Below are 25,458 nucleotides of genomic sequence, written 5' to 3'. Positions count from 1 at the left end.
AATCTATACCTAAGTTGAATCATTTGCTACAACTTGATAATAAAACATTTAATATAATTTTTCCTTCCCTTGCAACCCAAAATCAATTGAATCAATTTTACATATTTCTCTCTCTCTCTTTTTTCTTCTAGTAGTCTCCTCTATACAACTTATTTGCACAAACCTAAAACATTAATAATTCATTTTTTTCTTTCCTTTTTCATATTGATTTTTTTGTTGTGGGAAGTTAATGATTGCGGGTTTTGTAGAGTGAAGGCTCGAAAAAGTGATTTATTTGCAAAAAGGGTATTAATAGAATGTAATTGAAAAGGGGATTTTAAAAAGATTTTAGAGGAGTGCTAATAGTTCAACTCATTTGTATATAAGGTTTTCTAAAGTTTTGTTTGTAACGTGAAAGGTGGGTCAGGTAGGCTTTTTTTTTTTTTTGAATTACATAAGACTAATATCAGATTACATGAGATTAATACTGATATATTTACAATTAGATAATTATTGGGACTACTGATATTAAATCTTATGTAATCATTTTTAATATTCAAGGGACGTCTACTCCAGTTAACCCTCTCTAGTGCTCAATCATATATTTACTAGGACTAATTAAATTAAATCTTATATAATCATTTCTAATATTCGAGGGATGTTTACCCCATTTAACCCTCTTTAATATTCGGGGAACATCTACTCCTGATATTCGAGAAATATTTACTCCACAACTTAACCTTCTTTAATATTCGAGGGACATCTACTCCTAATATTCAATGAACGTCTACTTCACTCACATTTCTAAAGGGATGTCCACTTTACTTAACTTTCTCTAATATTCGAGAGACATTCTATTCTAGTCACATTTTGAAATAGGACATTCAGTTCACTCACATTTCGAAAAGGATGTGAAAAGGATGTCCACTTCCTTTTCGAAATGTGAGTGAACTGGACGTCCACTCCACTTAACCCTCTCTAATATTCGAGGAACGTCTACTCCTAATATTCAATAAACATCTACTTCACTCATATTTCGAAAGGGACGTCTACTCTAGTTAACCCTCTCTAATATTCGAGGGACATCTACTCTTAATATTTGAGGGACGTTTACTCTACTCACATTTAGAAAAGCAGAAATTTAGCTATCACCTCATGACTCTACTGTTTTCTAAAGATCTTAGAAGTTCAAGATTTAACCTAATAAATTGTGGCTGTCTACCTCTAGATACTTTCAAATGCTAATGTTTTGTATGCTTGTCATTGTATTTTTCTATTCAAATACACAACCATGCCTCCAAAAGAGTACCTATCCTATTTGGATTTGGATCATTTAATATCGTTAGCCTATTGACTGATGTAGACCTAATTGAAAATTATTTACTGATCCATTGCTTAGTCAAAAAGAAATGAAACAATTGAATATAGATGTCATAAGCTTATGCTTAAATATTTAGGTTGTTATTATAAAAGCCAACATGGTTTAGATTCTTGTCAAACTCAAGTTGAATTTAAAAGGTTTAAATTTTGGTCAAATCAGATTCTTTTTTCTTTCAATGGATGAATCAGTAGAGTCCACTGATGAACTTCATGAGGACTTTTCTGCCATGCAACGCGCTGCTCGTGAAAGTTACAATACTATTGATCGATTGAATAGCCAAAGGTATTATAGAATTGACCTCTCAAATATCATAGTTAGGAACATGAAGCAGTTCTTTCTTTTCCTGAAAATGAATTGTATCTATTTACTTAAGGGGGTTCAAAAACCTTTGGCAGTGATCCTTTCCCGCTAGTTGAGTGATGTTTCTAAGGATACAATTCAACAAGAATTCAAAAATTCTGAGGGGAGGGGCTTCCGGATGCTTTTGACTTTGGAAGAAGAGCCTAAAGCAGCTCCAATGGATGAGAACGATTATTGATGCAAGAATGTATAATGAGATGATATGTAATAAGTATTATAGTTTCTAAGCAATGTATAATGATGTTAGACGATGTAAATGTATAATGATGTTAGATGATGTGTAATTTGAGGAAGCAATGTAGATTGATATGTTAGCATGCAACAATACAAACTGAAATAAAATTTTTCTTGCAAATTGTCCTTATTTTTATTCAAAAAAGTTGTTTCAAGACAACTTTTGTATCTTGACAGGAACATGATCTCGTAAGAGGCACAATTTACCTATATATTTTACCCTTTATTATATATTTGTTAGTTAATTTTATTTATTAATTTTAGTTAATTAATTTATTTTATTGAACAGGGTAATAAATTGAAGATTGAGGACAAATTGTGCTTTAAGGAATCAAAATTAAAGAGAATAGAAGCTTAGCGAATTCGATGTTAAATAAAGCAAGATTAAATATGGCCCAATATATTAATTGTTGGGGAAAAATCAGGTTTTTTAAAATTTTATAAAACCTTTTAAGGACCGCTCTCATATAATATACAAGAATATGTAATCCAGAAATCGTACCTTGAAAATCCGAGTTGGCTTTTTCCGCTGAAGTGATTTAGGATCCTAGATCACGATCCGCCACCACCACTCCTGTTAGATCACGATCTGCCACCACCACTTCTGTTAGATCACGATCCGTCACCACCACGCTTGTTAGATCACGAACTGTCACCAATGATCTTCCAGGTTATGACTCAGGTTCGATCTGCACTTGACATGTGGGCGCCTTTATCACTACCAAAGCAACTAGTACGAGAAAATTTTTCTCTCAACAATAGAGAGAAAAATCTTTTTCTCTGATCTGTATAAAGTGGCTACCCTTTTTTCCTTTAGAGAAAATAAGCCTTTTATATCACCCTTTAGTGAAAACCCTAGGCTCCAAATAATTCAAAAAACAAAACTCACGTTATATGCTTTTTCTATAGGGGACCCACCTTATAAAATAACATAAGGCCTCTTACACAAAAGCTAATTAAATGGAGCCTCCCACTAAATGATATATTTAGGCTTTTGACCCAAATAGCTAGTTATCTTACTTATTAGTCCAGTAGTTGTGCAGTCAATTAAATGAGCTAACCCGGGGATCATTTGGGAACATACAATAGTGGCTACAATAATTAGGCCTGTAATTAAATTAGCTCAATTATTTAATTCCAAATCTACTCCACTAAAAGATTGGAACGAACTTCCATAATTATATGCTCGAATAATAATTCGTCCCAAGCCACATTGATTTCTTTATTGCACAATCCTTTGTACCACATCGTTAATTAAATTGAGATCTCAACTGTCCAATCAATTTAATAACATCTTATTCCTTGATCCTTACTGGTTTTCTCTAATGATCATTTTCAACATACTAAATATGTTGACACACTCTGGCCAGAGAATTCTATGATCAAGTGCCGAAAACCCATCAAGAGATGTGTTGTACAAATTCTATATTGTTAATCCATAACTCCAATACTCATAATTGCTCCCACCAAGATACCGGGTGATCTGGACCACAAGGATGTGTCGGGCTCATTGGTAACTCAAATGGAATAACAATTACAATCATGAAATCATAATTAACTCAAGATTAAGATTACAGTAAAATCAACGCCTATGAGATTTAATAAGTCTGACAGTTATTACAAAGTTAATTAAATCTCATATGTGATCCTGTTCAATGTAGTCGTACTACATCAATAAATTCATATATGATTAAGACAAATCATTCAATGAATTTATTACAGTCTATACCTAAATAAAGTGCCCAACTTTATTTATCAACTGCAAACTAAATTTATTTAATCATAAGATAACTTGTATTTATGTCTTCTGTGAATCCACATGGTGATCACATAAATACATATAATATGATTAAATGGACTTTAATACAAATATTAATGCAATTAAGATATTTGAATAAAATACCTCATTTATTTTATTAATCAGAAAAATTATTTATTACAATTAAATAAACACATATGCTTTTAAAGAGCATATTTTCGCAACATTAATCACGTGAAAAACATTCAAGATTGGCAAATTCAACAATTAAAGTAATGTTGATCTTGGTTTTAAAGTAAGTGCACGTGCATGGCATTAAAAAGGAATGAAAATCCTAATGTAATTCTAAGTGGAGAGCGCGTGCAAGACCAAATCAAAGATTAGAAAGCCAAGACTTTTAGCTTTTAGATTAAATAGGTTGGTGGGTTTTATGGTGATTGTTATAAATACTGGGATTAGTTATATTAAATCTTATGTAATCCTCTTTAATATTAAAGAGACGTTTACTCTAGTTCACCCTTCTAGTACTCAATTAGATAATTACTAGGATTAGTTACATTAAATATTATATAACCTAGGGGTGTCAAAAAAATCCGCCCGGACCGGATCCGGCCCGGACCCGCCCAATCCGGTCCGGGCAAAACCCGGACCACATATACAGAAAAAGCGGTTCCGGGTTTCAGAATTTAAAACCCGGACATATCCGGGCACGGTCCGGGTTCAGCACCAAAAACCTGAAACCCGGACCTGGACCCGTTTTCCTAATATAAAAAAAAAAAAACTAAAACCAGTTACCCACCCAAACCCAAATCGCAAAACACCCAATGACCCAAATCCGAAAATCCCTAATTCCCCGAATCACAAAACACCTAAACCCAAAGGCATAAGCTGCGACGCTGCCACCATCACCGTCGGCTAGCACCCACCATCACTCCGTCACCGTCGCCCCTCGGCAGTTGGCATCATCTCTTCTCATTTGCATTTGCTGACTCGGTTTTGCTCAGTTGCGGCTGTGACGGGAGTCGTTCGTGCAGCGGCAGCAGCGCAGTGCAGCCCCCTCCAGCGCCGTTAGCGTCAACGCCACCATCTCCAACTCTCCATTGCCACTTTGTCATCCACCATCAGTCCTTCACTCTGCCATCACAGCCACCACTACCAGCCGCATGTATTGATTTTTTTCCTTCCATATTTTGTCTTCCGATTTGCATTTTTGCCGATTGCTTCTCTGTTGGTGTTGGCTGTTGCTATTCGTGTTTATCTTCTGCCAATTTTGTGCATGGTTGCTGACTTGCTGTTGCTGTGAGGCTAAGTGGTTTTGACCGTAGAATATGAGGAAAATATGGCCAATATTGTGACTTGCTGACTTGCTGTTGCTGTGAGGCTTATTGCCTGCTCGTGTAATATACAATAGCACTATTGCTGACTTGATGTTCCGATTCGACAAGCTATAATGTTATATTACAACTGGTTATTTGTATGATTTTGCTTCTGTTGGCTGTGTGAACCTCTCTGCCCAGCTTGATTTGATTTGGCAACAAAGCAAAACCAGACAATATTTTAATTTTTATGTTGAATCCAAAAATGATATCATCAAATAATACAAATTTGTATGTCGTTTCCCACTTCCAAATGCCAACTAGAACAAAACAATTTTTTTTGAAATAATTGTTTGCGGGCTTAGAAGCCCGGAAGACAAAACCCAGACTCGGGACACGCCGGGCTCAAGCCCGGACCGGACATGCAAAAACCGGGTTTTGTCCGGGTCCGGGTTTCAATTTTTAGCGTCCGGTCCGGTCCCAGGTTGCACCAAACTTTTGCCAAGCCTAATATAACCCTCTCTAATATTTTAGAGACGTCTACTCCACTTAAACTTTTCTAATATTCAGGGAACTTCTACTCCTGATATTCGAAAAACATCTACTCCACGACTTAACCCTCTCTAATATTTGAGAGATGCCTACTCCTAATATTCAATGGACGTTTACTTCACTCATGTTTTGAAAGGGATGTCCACTCCATTTAACCATCTCTAATAGTCAAGGGACGTCTACTGCTAATATTCAATGGACGTTTATTTCACTCATATTTCGAAAGAGGTGTCCACTCCACTTAATCCTCTCTAATATTCAAGAAACATTTTACTCTACTCACATTTTGAAAGAGGACATCTAGTTCACTTATATTTCGAAAAGGATGTCTACTCCACTTAACCCTCTCTAATATTTGAGGGAAGTCTACTCCACTCACATAAGAGCTTGGCTTTTTCATTAATTATAAAATAATTTTTAATTAAGAAAAATATTTAAATTAAAGATAATTGTTTAATACACAACAGAATAATAGTTTAATATGTAAAATATTAGTAATGCAACCTAATAAATAACATATACTAATATAAAAAACTTAACTAATTTAGTATTTTGAGTTTTTCTTTTTTTATTTAAATTAAATTTATTTTTTATTTATAAATTAAAAAAGGGCCCGGACCTTTTTGCTAAACCATTGTCCAGGCCCAATCTATGCAGGTTTTACATTTTTTGAGTTCACATCCCAACCCATGCGGGTCGGGCTTTAGCCTGCAAACTTTGCCAACCTAGCTAATTCTTCACTCTTCACTTGATACCTACAACAAAGAACTTTAGGGTATTTATAACAATATAGAACTAATACAAACCACACCTATATTAAATTACAAAAATTTAACAACCACATTTTACAAATATTTTCAAATATTCAAGAAATATCTAGATTTACGATATTTTTACCATAAAACTATCTTTCATGTGGCTGGTGGATCGGCTTATTTACCGCATGCCAGACCAGGACCTGAAACATCGGTTCGAACATGTCTCATCAATGGAAGCTTTGCTTGCACCAGCATGCATCTCACCTTATCCATTAAGGTCCTGTTCATTCTTTCTGCCAATCCATTTTGCTGAAGTGTTGACCTCATTGTTTTGTGCCTTGCAATCCCTTCATTTGCACAGTAACTATTAAATTTCTGATTGCAGAACTCAAGTCCATTATCTGTTCTTAATTTCATAACCTTCTTTCCAGTATGATTTTCAACTAAGGTTTTCCATTCTTTAAACTTGTTAAAGACTTGATCTTTGTGCTTCAGTACATAGACCCAAACCCTTCTTGAATGATCATCAATTATTGACAGAAAATAGCTATTTCCACCTAATGAGCTTGTCTGTGCAGGTCCCCAGAGATCAGAGTGTATGTAGTCTAGGATGCCAATAGATTTGCTGGTTGAGTGTTTGAAACTGTGTCTTGTGGACTTCCCAAATACACAATCTTCACAAAAATCTAACTCATCTATCTTATCCTTCCCCAGAACTCCTTGTTTCTCAAGTTCTTTTAACCCCTTAACACTCATATGCCCCAGTCTTAGATGCCACAGCCTAGTGCTAACCCCACTAGTGCCAACAATCACATCTGTTATACCTGTAACTGCCTCACCATCTAGGACATATACTCCATTTCTTTTTTAACCTTTCATCACTATCTTAGAGCGCTTCATGATCAACAATCTACCAGATTCAAGCTTAATACTAAACCCATTCTGATCAATCAAACCTAGTGAGATTAAGTTCCTCTTTAAGTCAGGAACATATCTGACCTCTCTAAGTTCCCAAGTTGTCCCATCATGAAGCCTAAGACTCACATTTCCCATGCCTATGAGTTTACATACAGCATTGTTACCCATCATTAATTTTCCCCCATCTAAATCATGGTAATCAGAAAAAATAAATTTTAAATGGGCACATATGAAATGTGTAGCCAGAATCTAGTATCCATTTACCTCTCTGAAGATCCTCTGTAGCCACACATACACCAACAGATTCATAGCCTTCTTCCTCCACTGTAGCTGCATCACCATTTCTTTCCTTGCTTTTGTTCTTCAGTTCTTGACAGTCTCTCTTGAAGTGGCCTTCTTTGTTACAATGAAAGCACTTCTTGTTTTGTGATTTAGACTTGTCTTGCTTTTGTTTCTTATTCTTTCCATCATTTTTGTTAAACTTACCCTTAACTGATAACCCTTCAGCATGCATCATATTCCCAGATTTTTCTTGTAACCCTCTAGTATTCAAGGCAGTCTTTACCTCATCTAATGATAAGGTTGATCTTCCATACATAAGGGCATCGATAAGATTTGAATAAGATTGAGGTAGAGAGCTCACCAGAAGCAATGCCTTCCCTTCATCATCTAGCCCCTCATCAATGGTTTCAAGTGTGTCACAAACTTGATTGAATTCATCAATATAATCATCCAGAGAGGACCCTTCAGCCATTTTCAGTGTGAACATCCTTCTTTTGATATACAACCTATTAGCCAAAGATTTAGTCATATAAATCTTCTCTAATTTGGCCCATAGGTCTGCAACAGTCTTCTCCTTAGCAACCTCCCTTATCACTGAGTCACCAAGGCTCAATATGATGGTGTTTCTAGCCTTCTTGTCTATCTCGGCAGCCATTTCAGGTGTCTTGGAGGATGATTCTTCTTTTCCTTCCTTCTTGGTGACAGGTTCAAGTGCATCTCCTAGCCCCTGTGTTATCAGCAAGGCCTCCATCTTCACCTGCCACATGTTGAAGTCATTTTTGCCAGTAAACTTCTCAAGATCGATCTTGGTTGAAACCATACTCGTTATTGGTTGTAGATCCAGCTCTAATACCAATTGTAGAAACTCAGGTGCTATGGACTTATTAAGCAACCCAAGACTCTGCCCCAAGACCTCCAACCAACTAATCAAGATGCTACAAGATTATTATCTGAGAAGCTACGACTAAGATGAATCTATGGAACTAGATGATTAACCAGTTTAGACTTAAGAATCAACAGAAGTAAAGTAATCAACAGAACAAAAGAAACTTAACGTGGTTCAGCTTGATTTCTCAAGCTTACATCCACAGGAGGGCAAAATCACAGCTTTATTGATTTTCAATGACTAATTATAGAGTAATGCTTAACCCCAAGAAAGATCACAATTGACTTTATATAATCAGTTCCCTTCTCTCTCTTCAGCTCTCTCTGTTCACCAATCTGTTGCTTTCACATCAGCTGCTCTCATAACAGCTGCTAATAACGAACCCAGAAATCTCTAGCAACTCACGTGAGTTCCTCATGCATTTAACGACTTCTAACGAACCTTGCCAACTGAACACAAGCACGTGACACAAACGTGCTTCACTTAAACTTAAACGACAAACCCATACGTCGTTTAGAAGTGTATTTCTTTTACTCTTCAAAACGCAGGACCTCATGTTGTTGAGCTTAAGTGTTTCCAGCTTCTAAATGCAAAGTCTTCTGCCGTTTTGGTTTTCTGGATTTGCTTTCACAAACAACAGTAATAAATAATAATATATATTGTTGTTTGTTTATTATAATTATTGTCATGGATGCACCTGGTGGATCATCAAGCCAACCTCAGCCTAAAATTGCTGATTATGAAATTTTTGAAGAGGCAGAAAGGCTTTATAGACGTCTCTTGAATATTAAAAAGGATTACATAAGATTTAATATAACTAGTCCCAGTAATTATATAATTTTCTATATATCATTATTAATCTCTATGAATCTAATTAAGCTTTTATACTCATGACTCGTACTCATTGCTTCCCCCCCCCCCATTCTAGTAATTCAAAAGGCCAAAGTTCACCATGATCAGGAACACTTAAATTTTTAATTTTTTTTTTAAAAATGTATATCTATTATTTTGTTCAAAATTATTCCTTCTAAATGAAATTTCTAACTTCATTCCTAGATGACATTTAGTCATTACTTTCTTAGTATCATTCTATCCTTATTTATTATTTCTTTTAAGTCATGTTCAATACTCAAAACTATGAGCTCATTGATACCAAATTTATAATTTTGCATCTTTTTGTCACATTTGTTATCTTCGAACACATTGACAGAGAGTTGCTCACGCATGTCCTATTTTTTACAATATTCCATAAAAATTCAATCCACCAGATCCTAATTTATCATTGAGTGAAATAACTTACAAAATAAGATTTTTTTTATTTCTCCAATTCCATTCAATAATAGGAATTAGTTATCATGATCTTCATCAGTTCGAGTTCCCTATTCAGTTAGGTTTTTACTAAGAGTAATTTTACTTCGGTTTCTTTATTTCCAAAGCTTTTTTTTTTAACCCTTTCTAATAGTTTTTCCATAGTTAACAACACTTATCTTAGTTATTCTAAAGTTTAATACAACTTCATGTAAGGAAAGGATTGGGGAATCAAAACTCATTCCCAGAATTGGACATTTTTACCTTTATTAAATTTGAAAGTACCAATAATTAATAAAATGTAAAATTCCAGTTTGAAAATGGCGAAACCCTAACCCCTTATTGTTGATTGATTCCAGCAACCATGATTAAACCAATTCTCGTTGTCAGTTGTCGAAAGCAGCTTGTCGTACGCTGTTCTCATTGAATGCAACAAATTGTGGCCATTTGTCGCAGCAGAACGTCAACCTCACACCACGTTGTTGCTGGTCATTTCACATCGTTGCCTCTTCGATCGCCGCTACTTAAGTAAACAATTTATTCTGATTTCTATTCTAATCCATTCCGATTCCAGCCAATTCAGATTACCGATTGGTAGAAGCACTATAAATGTAATCAACATGATTAGCTTGAATTAACAATAAAAGTTACGGATTATCACTTGAGTGACTTTGAAAACATATGTCATTGATTTGTGATAAATGTCAAAACAATTGTCATGTAGGGAAATTAACCATTTGAAGGTAAACTTCAATTTACTCCCTACGTAGAATGATAATATTCAAATTTTCCCTCAAAAGTGTAGAAAAATTAATTTACACCTATTTATTATTAAGAAGATAAAAAAAAAATCAATACACCTCTATTTGTCATAAACTTCTGAACAAAAATGGAGAGTGCCATCTATTTGTCATTAACTTCTGGAAAAAAAAATGAGATTTTATACTTTTGGAGGCTAAATTAAAGATTTTATTATTCTATCTGAAGTTTCACCGAACTTCAATAAAATTGATGGAATTTACTCAACCATCTATTTTCAAAAAAAAAAAAAAATTAAATTTGTGCTAAAAATCTATTCCTCACCTCCTGGAAACTGAACACTATTATAATTGAAATCAAAATCTATAAAAACTTTCTTTAACGTTCAACGGTGATCTTCTCCTCTGGCTACTTCCCCCATCACTCAGCGTAATATCTCTTTTGAATTGTCGGATATCTATTGTTGGTATTTCAGGTTGATAAGTGATTTTTATTTTTATTTTTTTAATAAATTATCTTTAGAAAATTTTAATGGGAATTATACAACTTTAATATCACATTTTTCGGTTAATATAACCCCGGGCCCAGCACACCTCAGAGCACAGACACGCTTAGTCTCATTCACATACACCCACACGCCGCCGCCGTTGTCAGTTCCGTTTAGGTGCACCACTGCCGTTGCTGTCTCCTTCTTCGTTCGCCATCGTTAGCCGCACAAGGTAATGACGTTAAGGCTATGATTGCGATTTGGTGATGAATAGGATAGGGGAGATATTGGTAATTAAATTCAGTATGTTTTCGAGATCATATGCAAAATATATATATTTTTTATTGTATAATGGCATTGGCTGTTTTTATTTTGTAATTTAATCGGGCATGGCAAGGACATCTAGACATTGAATACTGAAAAATGAACACTTGCAATGGCAGTTAGGCACTGAAAATAAACAATATGTGAAAAAACTTATCTTAATTTTTAAAAGGACTTGATGAAATGTTGACGATGCTTGATAGTTGATATTAATTTTATTCTGCATTTCATCTGGATTGGGATTTAACCCAAATTTTCAAACCGATTCGAAACGGAAATCCAAACCGAACTAATCTGAATTTAATTCGGTTTAGTTTGGAATTGCGTTTTGTACTCGATTGGTTGAATTCTCCAAGCCGGGCTGTAACACAAATCAAAACTCGAACAACCTGAAGCGAAACCGATTTGCCCACTCCTAAACATAATTTTATCTGGTTATTTGCTTAAGTTTTTTCTATGGTAAATATTACACCATGTAACAAATTAATGGGTAGCTGATCCCCTTCTGATAATTCAGAATTATTCGAAGTTGATCGAGCTTTGATTTTGGGGTGTTTTATGATTGAATATAGTTGTGTGCTTGTTGATAATCATAATGCTCTAGTTTTCTTGTAGGAAACAGATGGAGTCGCTATCTTGCACTACAAGTATGTTGCATCTATATTATAGCTGATTTTATGTTTTCTTTTGTTAATTAAAATTTCTGAATTTTGGGTAATTCTCTTAGATAGGATGCCCATTCTGCCTTGCAATACGAGAAGAGAAGGTGATTTTACTTGTCCTAATGATTGCATTAGTCAACTCCCATATGAAATTCTTGTGGATGTTTTGTCTTGCTTGTCCATGAAAGAAGCAGCAAGGACAACCATACTGTCAAGTAGATGGAGATATTTATGGAACTCTTTTACTGGTTGTTTGAATTTTGAGAAACCGTTAACAATGGCTTACTTGGAAGCAAAAGCACACTTGGGTTTAGAAGCCGAGCCACTAGCGAGAGAAAGGTTTATGTTTATGAGTTGGGTCAACCAAGTACTGGGATCTCATCACGGTCAACTTATGGAAGGATTGAGGATTTGTTTTGATGTGGACTACAACAATAACGATATTGATAAGTGGGTCCAATTTGCAGTAGAAAAGAAAGTTCAAAAACTTGAGTTGGACTTTTCTGGAGTTAGGTATGATTGTTATGAGCGGTCTTCTGGCCAATACACTTTTCCATCACATCTTTTTAGGTGTTCCAGCTTTAGGTCTCTTACATCCTTACGTTTGGCAAATGTAGGTGTAAGTGGAGAGGTTCTTGAACATTTATTGTCTTACTGTACTGTTGAGGCATTGAGTGTTAAAGAGTCATTGTGTCTGACAAGTCTTAAACTTTTTGGTCCATCTCTCAAGTTGAAGTACTTAGAGTTGTATGTGGCTGGATTGAAGGATCTTGAAATTCATTTACCAAACCTCATTTCTTTTAAGGAGCCCCTACATTACGTTAATCGTAACATACATCCACACACAGCAACAATATCTATGGTGGAATCCGTTACTGTTGCTGTGTGTGAGCGTACGTTATGTTAATTGTAACGTAGCACTTACCTTCTTTTAAATATCATTCGTTAGAAATAGTTGTGTCTTTTAGAATGTTCCTAATCTTGTCGATGTATCTTTTGGATATTCTTTAAGCGACTACATCATGAATAACCTGTGCCAACTTAATAGTTTCTTAGTGCAACTAAAGGCACTAAATGTGCGCCCGCTGCTTTCACCGGTAAATATAATTGTTTATTTTATTGGTGCTATTGTTTTCAATTCTTTTGTCTTAATATTTATTAATATCAACTCATTGTTTTTTTTTCCTGTTTTACTGAATTGTTTCAGGCCCCTAATAAAGTCCCTCGTAATTTTACTAAAGGGTAATTTTTAAAAACCTCCCCTGAGGTTTGAGGCTATTGCAAGTAGATGGCAAAAATCATTTTATTTGTAAAAAGCCCCTTAAATTTTTGCCTCATTTACTTATCGTTTGGGTAGGTGGGGGCATTATTGACATTTCAAAATATTGCCAAATACTTTACAATTTTGTTGCCTAGGATGACTTGTCATTTAGATTTATGCTGCAGGAGGTTAAATCTAACCGTTGGATTCAATTTAATATTTATTAAAATAAAGAAATTATGAAGTAAAAATCAGGAAAAAAGGGAATCATTTGTAAAGGTAACACGTACCCTTACTGTTATTCTAAATCCCTAATTTTTTGGTAGAAATCGTGAAGCAAAAAAGAAAAAAAATGAACAAGAGGAGGACGATAATGAGCTTCTGTTAAAGACAGAGATTTGGCTTTTTCGGACAACAAAGTATTTGGGTTGATTTGCTGCTGTTTCAAGCTCAAATTTTTTGATAAATTTTTCTGCTGGGCTGCTATAGGAAATCTTGTACGCATGAGTTTGCCGAGGAAAAGGAAAGTGAAGGAAAATATGACGGCAAGAGAAAGGAAATGGAACATGAGAGGCAGCTGGGATTGAACCTGCAAAGATTGTGTTGGAAAAATAGCATAACATGCTATTTTGAGGGCACATTTTGAGTGCGTCCCACTTAACGAAAGTGGAAAATATTGTGAGGTTCGGATTCTACTCCATTGATACTTAAATAGTATAATCTTATTTTCTCAAAATGGTGCTTGGGTGAATGAGAAATTGTCTCTCAAAGTTCACCCTTGAAGTTGGAAATTTGAAAGGAAATGAGGCTTATCCCACTTGGGAAAAAGAAGCCTAGGAATTAGTGTTTAAATATAAACACTTAACCATGCATGAGCAAGAATTATAAGGATAAAGGCTCTCTACACATGCGCATGCGCAGGGGGGGTGCAAATCCAAGACCGATTTGGTTGAACTTGTGTGCGCCCGCGCGTCCTGCGTACACGAATGTTAGCCCAAAATCATCCATGCAAGCTTGGCACGTTTTTAATTTCCTTTTGAATTTTTTTTGTAACAGTTTCATGTTTTGAATTCAAAGAAACTTGTAACAGCTTTTACAATTATTTTGTAGCTGTTATTCACATTTTTAATTCAAGTTTGAAATCAATTCATGGCTGTTATAACAATTGATTAAAACATATTGAATTCGGAAATTCAATACAAAAGCAGCTGTTACATCCTCCCTAGAGTATAAAAAGGCACCTTCACTTCTATTTTTGACACTCGAAAAAAAAGTAGCACAGAGCACACTTGCTGTTTTTCCTTCATCATTCTTCATTTTTCTCTGATCGAGTTCACTGTTGTGGTTCGCGGGAATTTCTAGCCAGTGCTTGGGTGGAAATTTGTATCCGTTGTATCCTGGGAAGCAGATACCATCAGACCTTAAGCACTCCAAAGAGGCGATAAATATGTTTTAAGGAAATTGTCTTGTGCAGGCCTCGGGTTCCCTTCTATTTTCTATTTTGGTTTCCTCTCTCTTCTGTTTTGCTTTCTTTTTTTTCTCATTTGAAAATTTCAGTAACTGGTTTTCGTTGTTTAGCTAATATATAATTTGTTATCTCACTGTTTTGTTTCGCTTATAATCTTAAAACAGATTTTAAGTCATTGAGATGGCAACTGAAAGCATTGATGATATTCCGTATGTCCCAATTTCTACACCAACTGTTGTGAAGGAACCAGCCTCTGTGGCGATTCCTGTCAATCATGCGGAAAGGCCTGAAAAGTTCAATGGCCAAAATTTCAAACGGTGGCAGTAAAAGATGTTCTTTTACTTGACCAAGTTGAACCTTGCGAGGTTCTTGACCGAGGATGCTCCTAAACCCAAATAGGGTGAAACGAATATTCAAGGTGCAAGTGCAATTGATGCATGACACCATTCGGATTTTTTGTGTAAAAATTATGTAATGAATGGCCTTAGTGACTCCTTATATAACGTATATATAGGAAAGAAAACAGCCAAGGAGCTATGGGAATCCTTAGACCAGAAATATAAAACCGAGGATGCGGGTACCAAAAAGTTTATTGTTGGTCGCTTCCTAGATTATAAAATGGTGGATTCTAAAACCGTAATAAGTCAAGTACAAGAACTTCAAATTATATTATCTAAAATCCTTGATGAAGGGATGCATTTAAGTGAAACTTTTCAAGTTTCCGCAATGATTAAAAAATTACCTCCTGCTTGGAAAGATTTCATGAGCTATTTGAAGCATAAACGAAAGGAGATGAATATTGAAGGGCTAGTTGTTAAGCTCATAATTGAGGAAGACAACAGAAATGCAGAAAGAAGAGGGGCTATTTCTATGGCAAAGGCAAATTTTGTTGAACATGGACCTAAAAATAAAAATAAAAAATTAGGCCCGAAAGGAGGAATTTCCAAGAAACAAACAAAATTTCAAGGAGAATGTTATAATTGTGATAAGATGGGTCACAAGGCTTCAGATTGCAGGTTGCCTAAAAAGAAGTGCGAGGCGAATGTGGTGGAAAATATCACTCAACATGTTTCAGACATAAACCTCTCTGCAGTGGTTTCAGAAGTGAATCTGGTTGGCTCTAATCCAAGAGAATGGTGGATAGATACAGGAGCAACCAGACATGTTTGCTCGGACAAAGGGTTGTTCACTTCATTTGAAGCAGTTAGCAATGGAGAGAAGCTATTCATGGGGAATTCGGCTACGTTTGAGATTGAGGGTCAAGGGAAGGTGATTTTGAAGATGACGTCTGGGAAAGAACTGACTCTGAACAATGTGCTTTATGTGCTAGAAATTCGGAAGAACTTGGTGTCTGGATCACTGTTGAATAAACATGGTTTCCGAATGGTGTTTGAGTCAGATAGGGTAGTTTTGTCTAAAAATGGGATGTATGTGGGAAAGGGTTATGTTGATGATGGGCTATTTAAGCTCAATGTAATGACTTTGAAACCAACAATTAATAATAAAGCTACATCTTCTGCTTATTTGCTTGAGTCTACTAATCTTTGGCATGGTAGATTAGGACATGTTAATTTTAATTCTTTGCGTAAATTAATTAACATGAAGCATATTCCCAATTTCCAAATTGATTTGAAACATAAGTGTGAAACTTGTGTTGAGGCAAAACTAACTAGGTCATCTTTCCAAATAATTAAAAGAAACACCGAACCACTTGATTTAATGGATAGTGATATTTGTGACTTTAAATCCATTCAAACAAGAGGTGGTAATAAATATTTTATTACCTTTATAGATGATTGCACAAAATATTGCTATGTATATTTATTGAAAAGTAAAGATGAAGCTTTGGAAAAGTTTATTCTTTACAAAAATGAAGTTGAGAATCAACTTAATAGAAAAATCAAAGAATTAAGGAGTGACTGTGGTGGTGAGTATGTTGTTCTGTTTATGTCACTATGTGAACAAAGTGGAATCATACATCAAGTCACGGCTCCATATTCACCTCAATCTAATGGGATTGCAGAACGCAAGAATCGAATTTTAAAGGAAATGATGAATGCAATGTTGATAAGTTCTGGGTTACCCCAGAATATGTGGGGAGAAGCTGTTTTGTTAGCTAATTATTTATTAAATAAGATACCCCGACAGCAAGAAGATAAAACCCCGTATGAGCTATGGAAATGTATATCACCTTCATATAAATTCTTACGAGTGTGGGGGTGTCTTGCTAAAGTAGTGGTTCCTTTAAATAAAAAAGTGAAAATAGGACCAAAAACTGTTGACTGCATTTTCATTGGTTATGCACAAAATAGTAGTGCATATCGATTTTTGGTGCATGAGTCTAAAATTCCAGATGCCCACAAAAATACAATAATAGAGTCAAGAAATGCATCGTTTTTCGAACATGTGTTTCCTTGCAGTTCTAGAGTGGAATCGAGAGAATTGGAACAATTTCATGAAACAACACTTGAAAATGAAGAAAATGATCAAGCACCAGAAGAAGAAGAAGAACAAGAAATTGAGGTTAGACGTAGCAAAAGAGCTAGAATAGAAAAGTCTTTTGATCCAGACTTTCTGACGTATTTGCTAGAAAATGAACCTCAAAGCTTCAAAGAGGCTGTAACTTCAGTTAAAGGCACTTTATGGAAAGAAGCCATTAACAGTGAAGTTGAATCCATTTTACAAAATCATACTTGGGAGCTAGTAGATCTTCCTCCAAGATGTAAACCTTTGGGGTATAAGTGAATTTTCAAAAGGAAAATAAAAGTCGATGGATCAATCAATAAGTACAAGGCTAGGCTTGTAATTGAAGGTTATAGGCAACGAGAAGGCCTTGATTATTTTGATATTTATTCTCCTGTTGTGAGAATAAATTCCATACGGATGATAATAGCAATTGCAGCTTTGCGCAATCTCGAGATACATCAAATGGATGTAAAGACGGTTTTTCTAAATGGAGATTTAGATGAAGAAATCTACATGGAGCAACCTGAAGGTTTTATAGCTCCAGGACAAGAAAAGAAAGTTTGTAAATTGGTTAAGTCATTATATGGCTTGAAACAAGCACCGAAACAGTGGCATGAGAAATTTGATCATATGATGATCACAAGTGGCTTTAAGATCAACGAGTGTGACAAATGTGGTTATGTCAAAGAAATAGAAAATGGCTATGTCATTTTATGTTTATATGTTGATGACATGCTCATTGTTGGGAGTAATGATGACATGATTAAATCTACCAAGAATATGTTGAAGTCTAAGTTTGACATGAAAGACATGGGTCTTGCAGATGTCATTTTGGGAATTAAAATCTCAAGGGCTTCTAATGGACTTATTTTAAGTCAAACTCATTATGTAGATAAAATTCTTGGGAACTTTAATAAAGAGGATAATACTATGTCTAAAACTCCATTAGATACTAGTATTCATCTATCGAAAAACAGAGGAGAGGGTATTTCTCAAGTTGAATATGCTAGAATAATAAGTAGTCTGATGTACTTAACAAATTATACCAGACCAGATCTGGCCTATACAGTAAGCAAACTTAGTAGATATATGAGTAATCCAGGAACTGATCACTGGAAAGCTATCATAAGAGTACTTAGGTATCTTCGATACACTCGTAATTATGGACTGTACTATACTAGGTATCCAGAAATATTAGAAGGATTTAATTATGCTAACTGGATATCAGATGTAAAAGATTCAAAATCTACTAGCGGCTTTGTGTTTACACTAGCAGGTGCAGCTGTATCATGGAGATCTTCTAAACAGACAGTAATTGCTAGATCTACAATGGAATCTGAATTCATTGCATTAGATAAATGTGGTGAAGAAGCAGAATGGCTACGCAATTTTTTAGAAGGTATTCCAAAATGGCCAAAGCCTGTGCCTAGGATTTGTATACATTGCGATAGTCAATCAGCTATCGGTAGGGCACAAAGCAATATGTATAATGGTAAGTCTAGACATATACGTCATAGACATAATACCATTAGACAACTTATTTCTACTGGAGTTATTTCTATTGACTATGTAAGGTCAAAGGATAACATAGCGGATCCGCTAACCAAAGGGTTAAATAGAGAGCAAGTAGAAAAATCATCGAGGGGGATGAGATTAAAACCTATAGATTGATTAGTCAATAACGAAGGAAAACCTAACCTAGTAAACTGGAGATCCCAAGATCTAGGTTCAATTGGACAACCTATTTGTTAAAGACTAAAGATAGATCACTGTGGGGGTCATTCTCTTGAGAGGATTACCTCATTGACCATTCCTATGATGAAACAGTAATGCCCGTGGGGAATAAGGTTGAGCTAGGCTCTTAATGATTCTTATGCGTCGAAAATTAGAGCGGAGTAATGCGGGTTACTCTTAATTAAGATACCACCTATGTGAGAGAGAAGTGGGGCCGCTTCAAAGGGAGCTATAAAGGGTTCAGCTCTTAGAAACTCTTGCAGAACTAGGCAGATGTTCAAGGCCAAAACGAACATAATCATGAGAACTCAACAGTGTTATGAGAAATACCTATGTGTAGTATATAATCCTTTACACTAATGGCAGAACAGTTCAAAGACATCGCATCTACTGATCAGCTAGTAAAGTAATTATACTATTACAAGGGAAGGTTCAAAGGATAACACCTACCTATCTTGTGCTAGGTATCAATCCAACAAACTCGATCATTAAGAGTCAAAAATGATTTTGATGTCAAAATTTAGCGGTTTTCTTGTTTTTACTACCAATTTTCATTCATGTGGGGGATTGTTGGAAAAATAGCATAACATGCTATTTTGAGGGCACATTTTAAGTGGGTCCCACTTAGCAAAAGTGGAAAATATTGTGAGGTTTGGATTCTACTCCATTGATACTTCAATAGTATAATCTTATTTTCTCAAAATGGTGCTTGGGTGAATGAGAAATTGTCTCTCAAAGTTCACCCTTGAAGTTGGAAATTTGAAAGGAAATGAGGCTTATCCCACTTGGGAAAAAGAAGCCTAGGAATTAGTGTTTAAATATAAACACTTAACCATGCATGAGTAAGAATTATAAGGATAGAGGTTCTCTCCACACGCGCGAGCGCAGGGGGGGTGCAAATCCAAGACCGATTTGGTTGAACTCATGTGCGCCCGCGTGTCCTGCGTACACGAATGTCAGCCCAAAATCATCCATGCAAGCTTGGCACGTTTTTAATTTCCTTTTGAATTTTTTTTGTAACAGTTTCATGTTTTGAATTCAAAGAAATTTGTAACAGCTTTTACAATTATTTTGTAGCTGTTATTCACATTTTTAATTCAAGTTTGAAATCAATTCATGGCTGTTATAACAATTGATTAAAACATATTGAATTCGGAAATTCAATACAAAAGCAGCTGTTACATCCTCCCTTGAGTATAAAAAGGCACCTTCACTTCTGTTTTTGACACTCGGAAAAAAAGTAGCACAGAGCACACTTGCTGTTTTTCCTTCATCCTTCTTCATTTTTCTCTGATCGAGTTCACTGTTGTGGTTCGCCGGAATTTCCAGCCAGTGCTTGACTGGAAATTCGTATCCGTTGTATCCTGGGAAGCAGATACCATCAGACCTTAAGCACTCCAAAGAGGCGGTAAATCTGTTTTAAGGAAACTGTCTTGTACAGGCCTTAGATTCCATTCTATTTTCTATTTTGGATTCCTCTCTCTTCTGTTTCGCTTTCTTTTTTTTTTCATTTGAAAATTTCAGTAGCTGGTTTTCGTTATTTAGCTAATATATAACTTGTTATCTCACTGTTTTGTTTTGCTTACAGATTGAAGAGCGATTTCAATTGCCGATGGTAAGCAAAAGCCTATCATTATCATTGCCCAATCTAGGTTTTGCTGATCAGCAGCCGATGCTTGTTGTGGTGGTAATACTGGTGGGGTAGTTTTGGGCAAGAGTGGGAAGATTTTTGTGAATATTGATGTAAACGAAGCCTTGAAACGATTTACAACGTCCCTTAATATTTAGGTTAGGACTATGTAAGTATATATGCTTCCTACTTTGTGTATGAGTAACGAGACATTAAGACGGTGAGATTAGCAATGTTTTTAAACTAACAAACTTGTCACTGTACGGGGACTTCATGCAAGACGCCAACTTAAAAACTATAGCTTTTCTGATTTTGGGAAAGTAAGTGTAATAAATGATTTGAAGAGAAAAGCAGAAAGTGAGGATTAGGGGTAATATTGTCTTTTCAAAGTCAACAGTTACTCAATGAAAATTTTAACTGACGGTAGGGGGTCTTTTACAAATAAAATGATTTTCGCCATCTACTTGCAACAGCCTCAAACCTCAGGGGAGATTTTTAAAAATTACCCTTTTACTAAATTATCGAAACTCGGTTATTTGGAGTTCATAATTGCAATGTGTAGTTGCTTGTGTTTGCTTCCTTGTTCTTTTTTCTTGAAAGTGTGTCCCTCATTGCATAAATTAAAGCTGGAGAAGGTGAATACTTTATTATTCATCTTATGATTTTGATATTCAAATATTGCAGGTGGAAACTTTAATTTGGATGTGCATTTAGTTTAATGGTTGAGACTACTCCTGTAGCTTGCATTTACGTTTCATAAGTGTCTTCATACATACTTCTGATGTGATTGCTGCCTTTTCTCCTATCTCAGCTTGGTGGAACACCTATAGATGCAGCAGTACGGACACTCAAGGATCATCCATATTTAAGCCTCACGAAATTAAGTGTTAGAGTGGTGGAATTGGTTGGATTTGAGGGGCGAGCTGACGCTGAGTTTATGACGTATTTGATTGAGTGTGCTGAACTTTTGGAGAAGATAACCATCGATTCTTGTTCACCGTATTGGCGGGGCACTCTAAAGGAATCTCGTTGGAGGGAAACAGTGGAGTGTAAATTTGAAAGACAGCTTGCTTCTAAGTTGGCGGCAAAATTCCCTTCAGTGCAATTTGTGAATGCATGAAATTAAAAATTATTATGAATTACTGTTGGCTGTTAGATTATCTATTTGGGGTGGCACACTTTCAGCAAGTTCCTTTAATTATTCAAAGTTGCTTGTCACTATACTGAAAATGAATCATTGTGTTTGTTCATTTTCAGCAGATTATGGATATTGGCTAATAGATGTTGTGGATCATTTCATTTTTATTTCTCATGTCAAGAAAAATAGGCCTTGCCACCTCATGATATTAATACAGGGCCATGAGTTTCTGAATCACTCTTTGCAAACAAAATTACCGTCTGAACTTGGAAGCCTGGTTATGTAACCCCCCCCCCCCCTTTCCTTTTTTAAAAATTTTATTTTAAGTTCGGATGGTACGAAAAATTTCACTCACTAAATTTATTATTCTTTTTTTTTAATACTGATTACACATAAGATAAGTACATGTACAAACAAATAACCTATAATTTAATCCTCACAAACGCCCATACAAATAACCCTCATAGACTAGGGGTGTCTCTGTTTCACTCGCATTTCCCAAGGGAAAAAGATTTATAAATATTTTAGCTTCCATAATACTTTTGTGGGGGCTTGAACTGTTACCCTCGTGAGGGCAGCAGGCCAACCACTTCGACCAAGGGCCTAGTGGCACTAAATTTATTATTCAAATTTGAGAAATTCTAAGCGTGAAGTGCAAAATGCATTCGTCCGAGTTTGACCAGGGACCCTCCAGGGTTTTCATCAATAGAATTCTATGCAGCTTTTCTACCAGCAAGTCATTAGCAAAAGTAATCCTCTCTTACAGTAAACTTTATTTATTTTTGGATAATTATGCACTGACAATCTATTTTTTTTTCCCAAAAATACATAAAAATATTTTCCTTGTAGAAATTTGACCTGATGTTGACATCGATCAAATGACCTTTTTATCTCCAAACATAAATTCACTATTTTACCATATCAAATCTGCTCATATAATCCATCAAACGCAGCTAAAAGTAAAATTACTCTTTGCGGCATTTAAATCAGCTTAAAGGATCACCTATGGAAAATGGGTTTTATCATTCTGATCCATTTCAGGCAATTTCAAAGATTTTCCCGAAAGGCTGGTTTTTCAAACCATGGGATTTAACACAAGCCCAGTCTTTCTACCAAAGCATTCTTGAGTTCACTGAGTCAGTAAAGTTTAAACATTTCTTCCTTAGTGAAGCTCATTCTGAGCCAGCCTATTCCACGGCTACCATCCTTAAACATGATAGGAGATAGTGAACCTCTACAGGAGATAGTAGAGGTTCGATTTAAAGTTCAGATAGTAGCCTATTCCACGGCTACTATAAAATTTTTATCATAAGTATTCTTTTTAATTATTGGGGCTTTAGAAGTTTCTGCTTTATTGAGTTCTAGAGTTTTTAAAAGTTTATCGAGGTATTCCTTTTGGAGATTTGGGCCAGAAATATGTTTAACCAATTCAAGAAAAGTTTCTTGTTCTTTAGTCAAAACATTAATCTTCTTTAAATAGGATTCTGAGTCAGAATCACTATCACTGGATACAGATGTATCTGAGTCAATTAACTCATCAACCTGTAGAGGTTCACTATCTCCCGTCATGGAAGACTCAGAATCAGAAGACTCGGAGTCAACTGTTTACCATCGAACATGGATAGCCTCCTATTGAGATTAAAGCCTCACCCTATAAAATCCATAAAGATCTAGAATCGAATTTAGATAGCATTATTCAACATAATAATTTCTGTAATGCTAATCTAAATACAATAGGAAAACAGTTGACTAGGATAGAGAACCAATTCCAGAAGTCAACCATAGCGGTTTCTCTTGTTACTTCAAAATCGGATTCTGACAAAAAGCTTAAAGAACCTATTTTCAAACCTTTCCAGGTTTCGAAAACTAGTCAAAAGCTTGTTCAAGAGTCAAAACCAGATTTTGCTAAAGCCATTAGAGACCAATTAGATAGAATAGAAGCTTCTTCATCTTCTTCTAAGGTCCAGATAGCCCCAGATAGTGCTCAATCTAGTAAAAACTGACAAGTTCGCCGTAGGTGAGTTCATCATAGGGAATGCGATTATCATAAAGGGCTTTAATGGAATTTCTAACATTTTCTCCCAGTAGGGTAGGTAAACCTGCAAGGAATTTTTCCTTCCAAGTTACATGATTTGCATCATCCCTAAGGAAGAGTCTGGTAAAGAATGTGGTTTTGTAGCTCTGAAAATCACTAAGTTTTCTACACCTCAAATTGTGTAGTAACTCAGCATTTTTATCCCTAAGGTGTGAAGGATCGCCTATAAAATGAAGGGATATAGTATGAATCAAGGTAGCAACAGCATCTGGGGGCTTGAACTGTTGCCCGCGTGAGGGCAGCAGCCCAACCACTTTGACCAAGGGCCTAGTGGCACTAAATTTATTATTCAAACTTGAGAAATTCTAAGCGTGAAGTGCAAAATGCATTCGTCCGAGTTTGACCAGGGACCCTCCAGGGTTTTCATCAATAGAATTCTATGCAGCTTTTCTGCCAGCAAGTCATTAGCAAAAGTAATCCTCTCTTACAGTAAACTTTATTTATTTTTGGACAATTATGCACTGACAATCTATTTTTTTTTTCCAAAAATACATAAAAAAATTTTCCTTGTAGAAATTTGACCAGAAGTTGACATCGATCAAATGACCTTTTTATCTCCAAACATAAACTCACTGTTTTGCCATATCAAATCTGCTCATATAATCCATCAAACGCAGCTAAAATTAAAATTACTCTTTGCGGCATTTTATCGAACACGTGGGCATTATATATTTCCACTCGTTTTGACCAAAGACAACACTTAAAACTCCAATCCTTTAACAATTACAATCAAACTCGACAACTTCACGCAACCACCAATAATACAACTCCCGCAGCAATTCAATCATAACTCCGACCATAACACAACTATCTAATTCAACACAACACTGTGATTTGTGCATGCACTTAACAGTACGGGTGCATAAAATTAGTTTATAAGCAAGCTGCTTAGATCTCAAATGTAATTTAGAGAAATTTATAACCCAAAACTTTGCCTTGGTTTGAAGGTGACAGATACTTGAAACCATGGATTATTCCTGAACCAGAATTAATGTTTCTTCCAAGGACAAGAGAAGGTGAATGCTTCATTCTAGCCAGCGATTGTTTATGGGATGTCATGACGAATGCGGAGGCTTGTGAGCTGGCACGGAAGAGAATACTACTACGCACAAAAAGATGGTCTGAATAATTGTCCTTTATTTTTCTCTTTGGGAAGTATCACAAAATGCAATATATTCTCACTTGTAATTATACAAGAGTTGAATCCTCAACCCCGCCCTTATTGTTGAAGGAAGGTAATAACCATTTGGCATTGGATAGATGTTTTGAGCCTTAGGTTTACATTGTAAAATATTATTTAACATTGTTTTAAAGGTAGAAAGAAACTCGCTCTATAAAATTGTAATAATAATAGAAATAATTATGTAACTGCAGATATCCAACGGTTGAAAGTAATTGTGGTACCATACTACAAATGCAATATAGTTGGACCCATATAACTTGTACAAACTAAAGTATAAAAATTGATGTGACATAAAAAAATTAATTAAAAAGTGATAGAAGTTATTTTTTTTTCAATTATGTGAACCCATAATGGTTTTATAACCAGTCTCGTAATGTTATATTAATTTGTATACACTTATTTATACAAAAATAATTATGCCTCTATCCTTACTCGTAAAATTAATAGTATTTACTGAAAATCAATTTGAGTAAGGCTAAAAATACTATATTTAAAGACTCTACTATACACCTTGACAC

The 25,458-nt window shown here is 35.4% G+C and overlaps 1 protein-coding gene across 1 annotated transcript; it reads left to right on the top strand.

The window, feature by feature from the left end:
• The first annotated feature begins 12,035 nt into the window (after window positions 1–12,035).
• LOC127902194 (F-box/FBD/LRR-repeat protein At1g13570-like) lies at window positions 12,036–12,872 on the top strand. The gene has a single exon (XM_052441013.1). The coding sequence runs from the start codon at window positions 12,036–12,038 to the stop codon at window positions 12,870–12,872; it is 837 nt and encodes a 278-aa protein (XP_052296973.1).
• The last annotated feature ends 12,586 nt before the right edge of the window (window positions 12,873–25,458 follow it).

The sequence above is a fragment of the Citrus sinensis genome, chromosome 5 (genome assembly GCF_022201045.2).
Source record: "Citrus sinensis cultivar Valencia sweet orange chromosome 5, DVS_A1.0, whole genome shotgun sequence".
NCBI lineage: Eukaryota > Viridiplantae > Streptophyta > Magnoliopsida > Sapindales > Rutaceae > Citrus > Citrus sinensis.
This window is presented reverse-complemented; position numbering and strand designations above follow the sequence as displayed.